We start from the raw sequence: 14,775 nt of genomic DNA, 5'->3' as shown, positions 1-14,775 counted from the left end.
TGAAATGAGCTATCCCTGCTCCTTCATTTCCCTTCATTCTAGGGATGTAGTTAAATGTTCAGTAATTGTCAATTGTAAATGGATTATTAGGAACTCTTAGAAGAAGAATAGAGAATACAACACAAACTTTTGAATACTGTAGCAGGTCTAGTCTCATCTCTAAAAATATACAGTAGAACTAAAAGAGGTACACATAAGCAACAGTACAATGACCAAAGGTATGGGCGAGAGTCTGTACAAGGAGTGATTAAATATACTTCGCATCCCAGAAAGTACACTGAAGGAAGATAGGGTGGAGAGCCATCAGATCACAAGTCATGGTGAAGCTAAGTTAAGGAATGAATGTTCACTGTCTCTTCTGGCAGAAAAATGAAGAGGCATTAGATGAAACCAGCAGATGACAAGTTCAGAATAAATAAAAGGAGATGCTTCTTTGCAGAACTGTAGTGAAGGCAGAAAACTTGAAGAGCTATTAAACACATAGACACATAGAAAATCCCTAAACTGCAAGTTGTTGGCCTTAACAGAGTATCCTGGAGATGTGTGTGTGCCACGTTCTTAACATTTGCTGTATTGGCCACTGTTGGAGACAGGCTACTTGGTTAGACAGACCCTTGGCCTCAGCCTGTATGGCCATTCTTATGCTTTATTCTTCCACCTCGCTGTGATGGAGTGTACAAAGGTTTCAATATACGCTGTCTTTGGGCTTCAAGTACACGGGGCTGCTTTTGTTTATTTTCAGTCTACTGAAGGAAGAGAGATACTGCCATGACTTGTTGGGGAGAAACCTTGTATAAACCAGAGGGAGAGCTATGAATATAATGAATATGCACTTTTCTATCTTAACTGAGTTGCCATGTTAGCCAGTGAAAGTCTACTGCCTCTGCCCAGCCTACATTTGGACACCCTGCACTGATAGGGTCCTCAATTTATGGAGAAATGAATCATGTAAAAGAAGAGGTGCAAACTCAGGCAAAGGAGCTATGGATGAAATAATATGTCACCATTCAAAACTTGTATTTACTTACAAAGGAGGTTTTGTTTGTCTGTTTTTCCCTGAAGTCCAACTTAGGATGTCAAAAAAAATAGAAGAAAGTTCCTCTTGGATCTGAAAAGAAACATCTGTTTGCTTTAAGGCCCTGGATTCTTCTCAGAATACCATGTTATTGGCAATATAGAGATTTACTGGAGAAAGTTCGTTTCAATTTCTACTATGCAAGGGAGCACACAGTTTGAGGGAGTGACATACTGGCAGTTTTCTGCCATTGCTGTAGTTTAGCTAGAGTAATCAGAAAGTATTTGAAATGTATCAACTCTATAAATTACACAGCAGTTGTTCCCTGCTAAAGTAAAGATAAAATAAGCATGAGCTAACTTGAATGCTCATACAGATCAGGATCACAGGCAATGCAGGGGAAGCACAGAAATGCTGGTACCACTGCTGCCAGCAACCTGTACAGTCTCTGCACCTGCTCTGGGGAAAAACAGAGGATGCCATTTCCATCATACAGCTGAAATGCATTATAATCACCATCAAAGAAATAAAAAAGGAGTGTGTAAAAAGCTAACATTTCCGCAGCTAGCTATTGTGCCTCTGTTTACTAAAAGCACCCCTCAGAAATGATCTCAGCCAGAAAACTGATCTGAAAAGCCTAAATTTACCCATTTAGAACCCCGTTTGCCATAATGGGTCTCTGCATGCACAGAACAAGCAAACACAGGGATGTGTGCAGGGTCAAAGCATTAGACTCTTTCATACCCAAAGCTTTAGTGCAGTGTGAAATCACATTTACAGCACCACCAATTTCAGTCTACTGCTTTGCCAGTTCATATTGCTTAGAAAGGTAAAAATCACGTCTGACCTTTCATAAACACAGCCCAATTTTGTATTTCATGATATGCAAATTTGCTATATATTAAACATTGTGTTTTTCCATGTCAAATTAAAAACAACATTCATTTCTATCATAATGAATTGCAGGTGCATGCATGCATGTGACTGTACTGCATTCCAGAACAGCATTTGTCCCCTCTGAGTTTCTCTTGGCTCTCCTATGATATAAAATCAAACATTTAGGGATATATCCAATAACAGACTTAAACAAAACAGGCAGGTGCACTCCACAGTAGAATGCAGTCCTTTTGTAAGGTGTCTGTATCCTGTATTTCAAGAAATTGAGTAAGTTTTATTTGGTTTTTATTCTGCACAGCTGAACTTGATGCCTACTTTCATGTAAGTGCCCAGTAGAGGGAGAAGGGACCTCGTTTCAGTTCCTGTCTTAGCATAAAGGAGCCTTTCCCCTCTCGGGAGAGTGCCTAACCAGGAAGGTGTTTTAGGTAGGGTACAGTTTCTACATATTACAGTAGACACTCAAAAAACTACAAGAACACTTCTGGCAGCAGGCACTGGAAACCAGGACTCTCTTTCCCAAAGAAAAAAACTAATTATCACCCATAACATTAGGTTGAGGAGGTTGCTCTGCTTTTCTTTTTCTGTAGTCCTGTTAATCCTGTACTATGTATTTTCTACGTGATAGCAGAGCTTCAGCAAGAGGGATGAAGAGTGCCTAGTGGCTAGAATACAACCTGCAGTTAGGTAGGCTCAGTCAGATTTGCTCATGCTCAAGAGGGCATTGAACCTAAGTCCTCCTATTTCCTGAGTGACCGACCTGCCCATTGAACTGTTATATAAAAGGAAATATGAGACCCTCTTTCATCTGTTTTTTAAAAGAAGGTGGGCAATCACCTCATTTATACATAGCCCAAGCCAAATGATGCATGCTGGGCATGTTCTGGAAATATTTACCCAGCTAAGCCCTGCAAAACCTTTAGAACATCTTGTTTTTCAATCCAGATCTGGAATGAATGTGAGCTGGGCTGCTCTTGTCAAGGCTGGGGGAATTCTGGACCAGGGCAGGGGCACAGCTGCAAGTGCCTGGAAAGCATCAAATACAAAAGTATGGTGTCTCTTGAGTTATTTGGCAACTGAACTGCAGTTTTCAAAACAACAACTTGGGATTAAAGTGCTTAAATTCTATCTAGATCTCATTTCTGGCACCCAAGTCCACGACAATTTTGAAGTGGAAGGACTCAGCTAATACAAAGCTAAAAACTGTGAAAGACAAAACTATCCCCATCCAACATTATGGATCATCAAAGTCTGCATTATACAAGGCTGTGTACTATTTTTTCATTTGTTTAGCTAATCATTTTATGTTAAATGAGCTTATATGTCTAAAATGGCATTTTCCACTTTTTTATTCTGAAGAAACTTACATTTTGTCTTTTTTTTTTGCCTTGACTTTTATCAGAAACAACTGAAATAGCTTTGTTTTTCAAGACCTCCTCAAATAAAAAGACTAAGTCACACCTCATCATTATGGTTCCAATACAAAATAATGAAATTCTAAGGTAGGGAAAACTATACAAAATGATAGTGAGTAGGAAATGAATTCATGTTTTATTTCCATTTACTGCACTTTCAAAGTTGCAGGTTTCTATATCCCATCATACCTGTCAGTGAGAACATATCGCTTTTCATCAGTCCTCTACTAGCTAAATAGCAATGATAAGAAATACATCCTGAGCCTGTCACCTACTTCTGCCAGTGTCTTGTGCATTCTGTTTCCAGAGTTCTTTTCCATTCTGATGTCCAGAGTATTGCTGAACACAAGGTTAAAAATTGAACATGAGGCCATATAAGTCAATTTACAACAAAAGAAGATAAAATGTTCCCCAAAGGGCTACCAGGAAATCATGCTGCTTGTCAATGGAGGAAGGAAAGGGAGCAGTGGGATCTTGCTCATAAGCAGTAATGAATACAACAGATATAAACCTCTTGAAACCAAAGCAGTATATAGAAGTGACCTTGATTACATAAACATTAAAAACGAAATGAACACAGAGCCCCAACTTCATTATCACATTTTTGGTGGGCAGGAAGTAAATGTAACGTTGTTGTTCTGGTCATCTGAAATTCACTTATTCACAATGTTGCCTTCATTGCCCTAACTTGTACAGGATTTTTTGTCAGTTTTCTACATTAAACTCACTTGATAACGGTACTCCCTGAAATACTCTGCTTTTTCAGTACATTTCTGAATCTTTCACCAGAAAGGATTTACTGGAGTGTTCTAGCTAGTGTTTTACCTCTCTTAGATACACCACCACACTGTGGCAACACCTTGTTACCAAAAGCTCTAAGAAACACACGTACATACCTTGTCTGAAACTGCTTCCTTCTCAGACCCCGTTTTATCTTCAAGTGAAAAGTGAAGAATTTAAAGGGAGCTAGCAAGCAATAACTTAACAGGCATCTATCTTTTCTGAGCCAAACAAACTATTTACCTTCACCCAGAGTATATTATTATCCATAATTATCAATTGCATCAAGTTCTAAGAAACATAAGTGAGATGTTTCTACAGAGGCTGAAGGTACACTATTACCTTAGGTCTGATTCTCAGTTCTTGGATTATTTCACACAAAAAAATGTGTAATTGCTTTTAGGTGACTTATTATTTTACAAGATGTCAGTCTCTCTTCCTGGACGTGTAAGTCCCATAAATGTACATGGGAGCTGAAGGAACGTAAGAAAAACAGAATAAACCGTATTTTGGAAATAATTCAAACCTATTTAATAAGTATTATAATGTTAACACATACTAAATATTATTGGTCTACCAATTTTTATTCTATATTTTTACAGTTTAATCTTAATACAGTATCACAAAATGAGCAGAACTTCCAAAGTGTTGAAGTTGGAGACCTAAAATATGTTGTTTAATTCAACATTTAGGACCACATACCAGAAGCAGATACCTATACTGAGTTCTTAGAAACTGAAGAACACCTTTCAGCAAGTGAATATAGAAATATATACTTCTTTTTTATAGCTACGCCCCCCCAAAAAACATGTGTTTCATAAATATTACCACTGAAATCATCTTTAAAAGAAATTGGCATGATGATTAAATACATTTGTAGTGATCTGCCTCCGCACTTCCTTGTTTCATCAAATAGCCTGGCTCAAACATTAGATCTACAATATACTCTTGAGGAGGAAGCAGAAGTCCAGCTATTCCTTGAGGAGAGTCATCAACCAACTTAACTTCATTCCAAGCTCTGTTATACTCGCCACGAACTAAACTGCAGCCAATGCCAATTCTGTCTGCTATCACCTAAAAAAGAAAGAAAAGGGAGTTAATCACAGTTAATATACTTTGCCTTTACAATATACAGCAAGGTCAGGAGATGCTTAAAAAGAAAATAAATACCTGAAAGGCCAAGGGCTTTCTTGAAAGAGACTTTGTAAATCTCTAAGGTGTCCCAAACTGCAAATTTTTATTGCCAGTTCAGCTTAGAAATTGTAGGCTTTTAAATATTATTTCTACCATATTCTATGTACAGCATAAAAAATATTCATTTTAACTCTTTTCAGAAACTGATACATTTGTGTATCAGCCACTCCTTCAGATCTCAAATGAACTGCAGCACCCACAGTACCCCGCAATGTTTTTTCTAGTTGGAAGACTCATTTCTGAATAATGTTCTAAAGAACTGTCCATACAAGCAACAAGGTTAGGTACATTGCACACACATACTGAGTATGAAATATTAAGTGTTAAAATGTAACATTTTTATCAGTATAAGTTTAGGGTTGCTGCTTGACTCTGAAGCATACCGCTTGCTTTTCAGCCTTGCTGATGTGTGAAGCAATGAAACATGTGGCAAATGTCTGCTAGATGGAACACCTGCAGTTCCTGCGTGCTGCAGGATCACTGACACAATTATAATGGTTTCCAGCTACAAAATCGCTTTCTCAGAACGCTTCTGCTGTGAAGGAATGAAATCAGTTTTTTAACATGTTACAAATGCACAAGTATATCCCTTGCTTAGATTGTTGTGGCTTTAGAGAGACAATCCCTACAAAGGCTTCTTGTGAGACATTATGGTGAGAGGGCAGTGGTGGGGAAGGGAATATTGAGGTTGCTTCAGTAAAATTAATTCACTCCCTCCACAAATTAAGTGTATCAGCCACAAAGTAAGTCAGGAACTTTCTCCCCCCATGGATATCATAAATTTAGGATTGTGCTCTTTTTCTGAGCTCCTGTGTGCTCTTTCCTAGGTCCATCATGCTTAATGCCATAGGCCTTACTTCTCTTTTCCTTTTGTGACCGTGTGCTCCTTTCCCCCCACACCGATGTGCTCTCTCCTCCTCAACATGACCTCCCTGTAAACAGCACATATGTAGTGGCTAGTTGAGCATGCATCAGCTAAGGCCTGTCTAGTATGCAGATATGACTATGAGTCAATCATCTCCCCCCCGTAAATAGGGGGCAGCCCAGAGCCCATTGAGCGCTCCTGCATGGCAGCGGGCTGCACTGCAGAACCTCCTCTTGAGCAGGGACGCCTCTCAAGGTTACTCCTCAAGGCTGAGAGATTCCTTACCTGCGACAGATCCTCGGTAAGTGATTAATAGCATGCTGAACTTTTGCGAACTTTGCGAAACTTTGCTGAGTTATATCTCTGACTAATTGTGCACATAATCCCTTAGACATAAACCGTTGACCAAGTCAGAGACTAGGACCAGACTCAGCCGCACACAGGCTCCTCTCTGCAGGAGTTTAGAAAGCAAGGGGGTCCAGTCTGAACCTCGTGACTCAACAGGAGGGTCTCCATTGCGCACGCATCTGACCCTGTCCTTCATGCAGTGAATAACTGAGTGAATCTTGCCAATCAAACCTCATTAAATCGTTCTTATTCACGATTGAACTTTGTTAAGTCGCTGTCTTACTGCAATAAATGTAGTGCTGCTTCCCTCTTACAAGTGAAGTGCATCACTCCTTTTGCGACACCTTTCCACCCAAGAAGGGTGGAAAAAAGCCAAGCTACCCAACAGCCAAGGAAAAAGGATGGGACAGATAAGCAGCTTGCATCAGTTCATCTACACATGAAGAGAGAAGAAGGACTGAAGCTTCCCAGGCTATGAAACTACGGAATGAAAGCTGTAATATGCTCTCAAAGAATACTAGATAGATACCGACTAGAAATTGTCCCAACAAGTTTACATTTGCAGCATGAAAAGAAGGAAACTGCATAATTCAATATTTTACAGTTTACAGAAAATGTAAAATGTTTTGACTCCCAATCAAATATTTTGGCTTTTTGCCATTTATCAAGTATTCTGCTGATATCACTTAAGACAATTTAATGACAACAAGGATTTTTACAGAAAGCAGCAATGCTGGCTTTCATTGACTGGGAAATCAATTTTGCCAGTGAAAAATGACTTAAATGTATACAAAAGATTTTACGTGAATATAAATATTATATTATACTGATGCAAGTGTACTTTAGTTTATACTATCCATTTAACAAAAATAAGGTAGTGTTATGTTGCAAAATAAATGTTAATATACCTTGAAAAGCAAAGCCCTGTGGTAGAATGTTCCTTTTTTGACTTTCCCAATAGGCACAGTATTGCATTTCAGTTCAAATTCTATTTCACTTATGTGAAGTTCCCAGCTGAAGTCATATAGTCTGTCTCTTTCAATTGGGCCACCCATCTTGTTTGCGACAAACCTGTTCCAGTTTATACCAAGATCAATTAAATCTATAATTCCTCTTGTATTTATCACAAAAATATATCAGCAAAATGAAATGTATAGAATCAATAAGTGAATGACTTATAAAACCATAATACTTTTGTTATGTGTGCTTTATTTTTTTTAATTTAATAACTAGTACTTTAAATATGCTCACTATTAAATATAGATAGCCATGATTCAGGTCATTCAGATTTGTCAGTCTTAAGGTGTACCAGCTGTTAGCAGAAACTCTGGAGAGGAGCAATGCAAGTACCAAGCACTCGTAGAAAATTATCAATAAAAAGTCAACTTAATGAAGAAGTAGTTCAGAAGCTAACATCCATCTTTACAGCTAACAGATTACATGAGCTATTTATTACGATATGCAGTCCTATCAGTTTTTTGAAATAATAATAAAGGCCAATGAAAGTATAGATGACAAAAATAAAGCCATAGGTAATAATCCCAACTCATGGAAGCAACTGCATCCAGAAAAGGTACTTCAACTTTCGCATGTCAAAGCCAATATTTTACATGGCCCCTATATGTAAATACCTTGGTCCCTCACAGTGTCCCCAGCCAAAGGCACAGGTGTTATTGAGGGCTGTAGCACTGCACAGAGTGTTGCAGAGCTGAGGTTGGAGCCATAAACCACTGCCTCAGGCAGGGAGCAAAATTCAGTATCACCTCCTGCATCACTCTCTACAAACAGGTTCTGCCCTCACAGTACCTGCAAGGCAATTTCAGGGGCTTTATTTCTCAGTATCTAGGGCCGAAGGAATTACTGGTAGCAAAAGCACGGGCACAGGGAGTTATCCCAGAGCAGGCAAGGCACAGCATCTTGAAGATGGGAACTACTGGGTGAGCCTGAAGAAGTGGGGTGGCTCCAAGTACTCACTTGTGCTGCTTGTGCCTGGAGGCAGCCCCCAATAAAGAGAGCAAAGTTTCTTGAGCCAACATGCATACGTCTCCAGTATGTGTGCAAAGATGTGCTGGGTTTGTTTAAAAGGAGATGCAGCCAGCACTATTATGTGTTTCCTAATCTACGCAGGCTCTCTCCCTTGGGATCATGGCAGAAATGCTGTTTAAGCCTCCAGGCTCCCGAGGACTCCTGCAACTGCCTCCTCCTTCCCTTTATATTCAACACACACTATTCTGGCAGCAGCTTAAGATGGAACATATATATAAAATCCCACAGAAAGCATTCCTACTTAAGTTTTTTATGATTGTTTCACTGGATTATGTGTTTGCAAAGATTTCATTGGTGTGTTTGAAGAGTGGATTTGAAATAGTATTTTATGGATTCCACCTTCAGAAAGGTGGCATGATTTATACGCAGCTGAACAGTTAAAGATGAAGACCTGTCTTGTCAAATTTTGCAATCAACAGAAAAGTCATTCCTCACAGTGAAGTAGACCACTTTATTAAAAATGAGGGTTAGCAGAACAAACAAGTTTTGTAAGACTCAGCAGGATCTGACACCAAACTCCCCAGATGGAGGAGCCAACCAGAAAACTGCTAAAATAGTAAGTAAAGGTTAAACTAAGGAGAAGATGAAAGCTGACACACTTCTTGGAGATGACAGTGACTGGTGCCCAGACTGAGCAGTCAATGTAACTAATGAATCCCACATTGATAACAATAGTCTGTACACATATCACATTATACCACACATCAATTTGATGTTCTGGCACTATTAAATATCAGGATGTTAATCATAGTAGCACCTAAAAACTAAATTGGAAAAATGTCTCATGCTTTTGGCACTATATAAAGATCAAATACAAAAGAGTTCTTGTCCTGAGGGGTACTAAAACCAGCTAAGCAAGAAAGATCATAAGAGAGGGAAAGGATATAATACACAAAAGCCGCAACACCATCAAGTCTTAGGCTAGGGTTTCATCTCGTGCATTTAGGCTCTGCAGTGCCTGGGCCTCTCCTATTCCTTGATTATATACATACCATGTGCAGCTGATCAGCAGTCAGGTACACGGGGTATGCAGGGTCATGGGGCAAAGGAAACACTATGGCTTTGTGCCTCAGCTGGGGCTTGCCACCTCCCTGCACAGGAGTCCTGTGCTCAAAAGAAACCTGCTGTGTGCCAGAGCCCCAGGTGGGGCTTAGCCCTCCAGCTGCTTCCCCACCTAGGGGCCCAGTATGCCAGCCACATGCCCCAGTATGAAGCTTAAAGAAAGGGAAGGAGTGGAGACCTTGAGGGGGAATGAATGTGAAGGGGCTGGGGAGCAGGAGGGACAGGCACTGCACGAAGCTGAAGCGAAATGCCTGTGAAGGTGCAAGAAGGAAGAGGTGGAGAGGAAACAAGCAATCTGCACAGGGCAGGAAAGGTCCAGTCAGAAGGTCACAAAGTTCTCTCAACACCTGAAGATCACACTGCTGACTAGAAACAAACACATACTGCATTAAGTGTTTGAATTTTATTATCTTCTAATACAGCACCTTTTTCTTCGCTGACAATGTTTAGTTTATTATAACCTGGTGTATTTCACTTACTACATTACACAACTGGGCATGCACATAGCCAGTGACAAATTGTACAAAATTCCATGTGCATGGAATTAAAAAGGCATCTCCTGGGAATTTGAACTTTCTACCCAGTAGAGTAGAGAATTTTGGCATTTGGGGTCAGTTTTTAGATCCTCAAACAAAAGCCAGTGGAGTCAACAGAAAGACTGACTCACAGCACCCATTTTCTGACTGGGACATACAGCAATAGCAGTAACAAAGCAATGACTTTGTTTCCCCCTAGTCATTTGTTTTAAAATTCAGGGGAAAAGAAGTATTAATTATTTTCCTAATGACTGATTGCTGTTCAGCAATATTCAGGGCATTATCACTGCCAAGATCACTAGCAAGAATAAAGGCAACCTGTATTATCACAAAATAGATGGAATGTGAGCAGGAGTGGGAGGGGCATGTTTCATGAAACAACTGCTCTAAAAAAACCCAAAAATTAACACAACAAAAATATTTAAAATACTTTAAAGATAGTCTTCACTATATATTCATTTGTAGAAATAACAAGGAATTTTACAATAAAAATGCTAGAAAAGCTGGTTTATCAGAAATATTCTTTGAAAAGGATCAGTACAGATAAATTTCTCATTCTGAAAATGTCAAAAAAACTGAAATCATCTATATGAATATTTTCAAAATGAGCAATTCACACCCTGTTGTCACAAGTGATGCTTTGTTTAAAAATTTAAACTAATTGCAATAAAATCAGAAACACCAAGCTTAAAATCTAAAATGATGTCAAAATTCTGGACTGAATCTGGTTTGGATTCCAACTGAGGATAGGAAAAATAACAAATCTGAAAATGTTGTCCTAGGTTAAGAAAATTGTTCCTTTACCAATTCAACTTATTTGCATTAGTTATGAAAATACAATTCAGTACTCACTGTGCAAGAGCCACAACCTGTTTCCAGGTAGTTGTTAGTGGTAGAATTGTTTTGGAAGCATCATTAATGTAATCCAATAAAATGAAGTCAGGTGGTGGCAACCAATGTGAATTTTCAAGATTTACTTCATCCTGGACTTCAAATGTACTCTGAACATCATCTTCTTTCACTTTTTCCTCTTCTTTTTTCCCCTTCCATTTTCTTACATAGAAAACAATATACCCTTTTTTAGAATACTGTAGTCTCTGAAGTCCGGATTCTAACAGAGTAGTTCTCCACCAGGACATTTTAGACAAACTGATTTTGGAGGGAAAGGTATGGGAACTTTTTTCTCCTGATATTGAATACTCCAAAATCTACAAAGCTTTAGAGAATACTTAAGGAAGAGATGGTTAGGAACCACTTGACACTATCTCCATATTAATACTCCTGTTAATTCTCTTTTGACGTTTGTCTATGGTTCTGATATGCCTCTCCCATATATGAATTATCTACATTAGAAGACACTTACCTAAGTACAGCTACATAATAATTGCAACAAGCTTTTAGAGAGTATATAGGAAACATTTTTAGACTGTTACAGTTTGCATACAGTCAAGAGTTAAAAATAACAAATTACCATGAGTTTTTACTTGATAGAAATCTCGACTTCAAATAAAGGAAAAACTGTTATCAACACCATGGCTGAAATATTGACAAGACATACCAAGCAATAGTCCATGTAGTTATAAGTCCATGTATTTTGCAAACTCAGCATGGCTTATCAGATAAAGATTTTATAAGAAATCTATGTTTTCCTGACTTTTTTTTGCTGTACATATTACATTTTCCACTAAAGCTCAGGATTTGAAAGATGACTGTGACCCTGAATAGATTTCATAGGCCTTTTCAGTATAGGTCCTGAATAATTCTACTTTGAAATACAACAAAATATCTTCTTCCCTTTCTCTAACAGGTCTGGCTTATTTTTTAAAATCCATAATACTTCTGGCATTCTTGGAAGGAAAAAAAAAAGAAAAAAGACCACCAGAGAACATAGTTTCAGGGCACATTATCATTATTTTATGCTCTTCAATTTATTCTTAATTTTTTTACAATTAACACATTTCAGCACTCTGAGGACTAAAAGCATAATTGGGAGCAGAAGGACATATGGCATTATCAGTAGTTTAATTCAAGCAATTTGTCTTCAGAATACTTTGCAAACTTTTCTTTTACCTTATTGAGATTTGTCACATTCACCAAAAGCCCTTTTCATAGATTTCATAAAGCACATTTTAGGAGATCAACCAATTTAGATTTAATATTCAAATTATGGAAAATTCACCACTCTCTTAAATAAATTGTTCCAGTTATTAGTTAACTTAAAACAGCAGACAAACAATTTTCTTTATCTAATTTGAATCTATTAACTATAGCTTTGAACTAGGGAACCTTATAATGTTAGTTTAAACAGCTACCTACTTCCACATTTAAACTCTTATACATCATGGTTGAGAATAACCTGTTAAAAAAAAAGAACCCTTTCTGCATTTCTGGTGTCTCACTTAACAGGTTTTCAAAACAACAGACTTCTGCAAATGTTATAATACTTGTTCTTTGATCATTTTCCCTCTTTCTCTGCTGCTTTTCCCTTTTATCCTCCCAATACTTTCTTTTCCCTATGAAAAGTGCACTGTTCAATCATTGCGCTACGTCAGGAAAATGTGTTCTCTAGTTCTGTCTACTCAAATTACTGTTGAACCACTCTTATTCTATTTCTTTGCAGTGTTTAGGAAGAAAAAAAACTTGAGAAGGGTAGGTCCGAAGAATGATTTTCTGGTTTTTGCTTCTTGTTTCTCTGAGGTATGACTGTGTTCTGCTCCTTGGTGGAATGGCTGTTATAAGATTGTCTTCCACACTTGTTCCTACCCTACTGCTCAACTCTTCAATCCATCATGTCTGTCTCATATTTATCTCGTAAGGAACCGTGAACTTGCTGTCATAGTGCCCGCTATGACACCTATTTTGTTTCCTTTTTGCATAACTTAATATCTTGGCCATCTTTAGAAAAGGAGTAAATGAGCACTGGAAAGTATTTCCTTAAATGGTCTATCAGAACATAGCACAGAAGGAATGCATGTTCATCAGTCCACATTAAAGATTATCTTTTAGCCCAGGCAATGTATATATCAGATATGCAACTCTTTGATCAAAAGTATGCTATCTGTCTATGCAAATATATGTCAAACTATCTACTAGGCACTTCCTCTACATCTATTTCAAACTTTTCCAGCAGACTATTATAACTGTCCTTTTCTTAGCTTTCAACTTCAGTTTACATAAACTAGTATCACTTTTCAAAAACAATGGTTTTAAACTGCGTGTTCAGTGGTACTTTGCAAAATAGTGATAAACAGAAACATACAATCAAAGGAAAAAAGCATTTAGGAAAAAGTCTAAGCATTTTTGAGACTTGGAGTCAGCTACTGACCTTCAAGTAACTCCCATATATCTCACAAATTAGTAGCAATAATGATATATGAATTATGGATTCAAAATGAATGACAATGGGGTTATAAATCATACAACTTGATCATGACATTCAAAAGCAATTATTTCATACTTGAAGAAAGATGTCTTTGTATCCTTGCAAATTTTCTTTGGGGAAATTGAGCCAGGCTTTTGTTTTTTCCAAATACAATTTTTTTTGCTTTCCAAAAGTTATGGTTCCTAACAGTGCAGTCATTTACTGTGTAATTGACATAAATTACATTAAAAAGCAACTGTTCAAGGGTATCTTCACCTCACACTGTAAGAAACAATGATGTGATTCACATGATCCATTTCTAATATAAAATTATTTAAATTGAATTCCAGAAGTGCTTGCAGTCTAAATAACTAACAAAAGGTAGATGACTGCCTTGTAAGTTTATAACTTTTAGGGAGATTAAACTTACAATTTGGGTCCTGAATTAAGTCAGAAATTCAGATCCTCCTAGTCAGTAGCCATCATCTGTCAACAATTTCAGTAGCTATCATCTGTCAACAATTTGCATTTCAGTTCTAAATGAACCTATAGGTACATAATTCATAATATAATACCTTAAGCCATTCTCTCTAGTGCTGCCTTTGTTGAGTGAAGACCTTCGTCCAGATAATTCCTGTTTTTCTTCCACTGGAGATGCCATTAAACTATTGAAATCACAAAACAGGTTCCAATTTTCTCTTTTCTTTCTTACTGCAAATTTAATCTCTCAAGCACACACACATATGTATGCACAGGCAAATATAAAAGCAGTGTAAGAAATCAACAACTATCTCTATCAACAGAATGCCTGTACAGAGGGTAGTGTATCATAGTTCATGGATGAGCTCCAAGCTAAAAACTGAAAACATAGTACCTCAGCCTCTACAACAAGGATCCAGTCTCTCCCCTTTTTCAAGTCCTGTAGCACTTAGCCTTTTGTAACACCCATCACTGACTAGAATTCACAGCCCTGAGGTGTGGCCAAGGCCTCCTATACCATAAGACAAGGAAAATTAGGAAGCCAGGACTGGGATCCACGGAAACCAGCATGACAAATGGTAAACTCCTTAAGTTAGCTAACAGAAATACTGAGGAGAGGTTGTAGGTTATGTTCCTATCAAGGATTAGGCACCATCCCATTGATTGCAAGGAGGCTCTATTTGGACTGGATTCAAAATCCTGAATGTTCCCCCTGGAATTCCAGTCTTCTCTGAAAGGCCTGGTTGTGGTCATGATTGTGCTACTGTTTTGCATAAAGA

At 38.0% G+C, this 14,775-nt stretch overlaps 1 protein-coding gene across 1 annotated transcript in view; it reads right to left on the bottom strand.

Annotated features, from left to right (window-relative positions):
* Nucleotides 1-4,665: 4,665 nt before the first annotated feature.
* Nucleotides 4,666-14,775, bottom strand: part of ARMC3 (armadillo repeat containing 3) — a 64,933-nt gene continuing 54,823 nt past the window's right edge. The window contains exons 16-19 of the mRNA XM_067292514.1: nt 14,092-14,181; nt 11,008-11,208; nt 7,420-7,582; nt 4,666-5,178 (exon numbers count right to left, since the gene is read on the bottom strand). Coding sequence (XP_067148615.1) covers nt 4,969-5,178; nt 7,420-7,582; nt 11,008-11,208; nt 14,092-14,181 — 664 coding nt within the window. The 3' untranslated portion in view covers nt 4,666-4,968. The remainder of the gene's footprint in view (nt 5,179-7,419; nt 7,583-11,007; nt 11,209-14,091; nt 14,182-14,775) is intronic.

This window comes from Apteryx mantelli, chromosome 2, assembly GCF_036417845.1.
Source record: "Apteryx mantelli isolate bAptMan1 chromosome 2, bAptMan1.hap1, whole genome shotgun sequence".
Classification (NCBI taxonomy): Eukaryota; Metazoa; Chordata; class Aves; order Apterygiformes; family Apterygidae; genus Apteryx; species Apteryx mantelli.
This window is presented reverse-complemented; position numbering and strand designations above follow the sequence as displayed.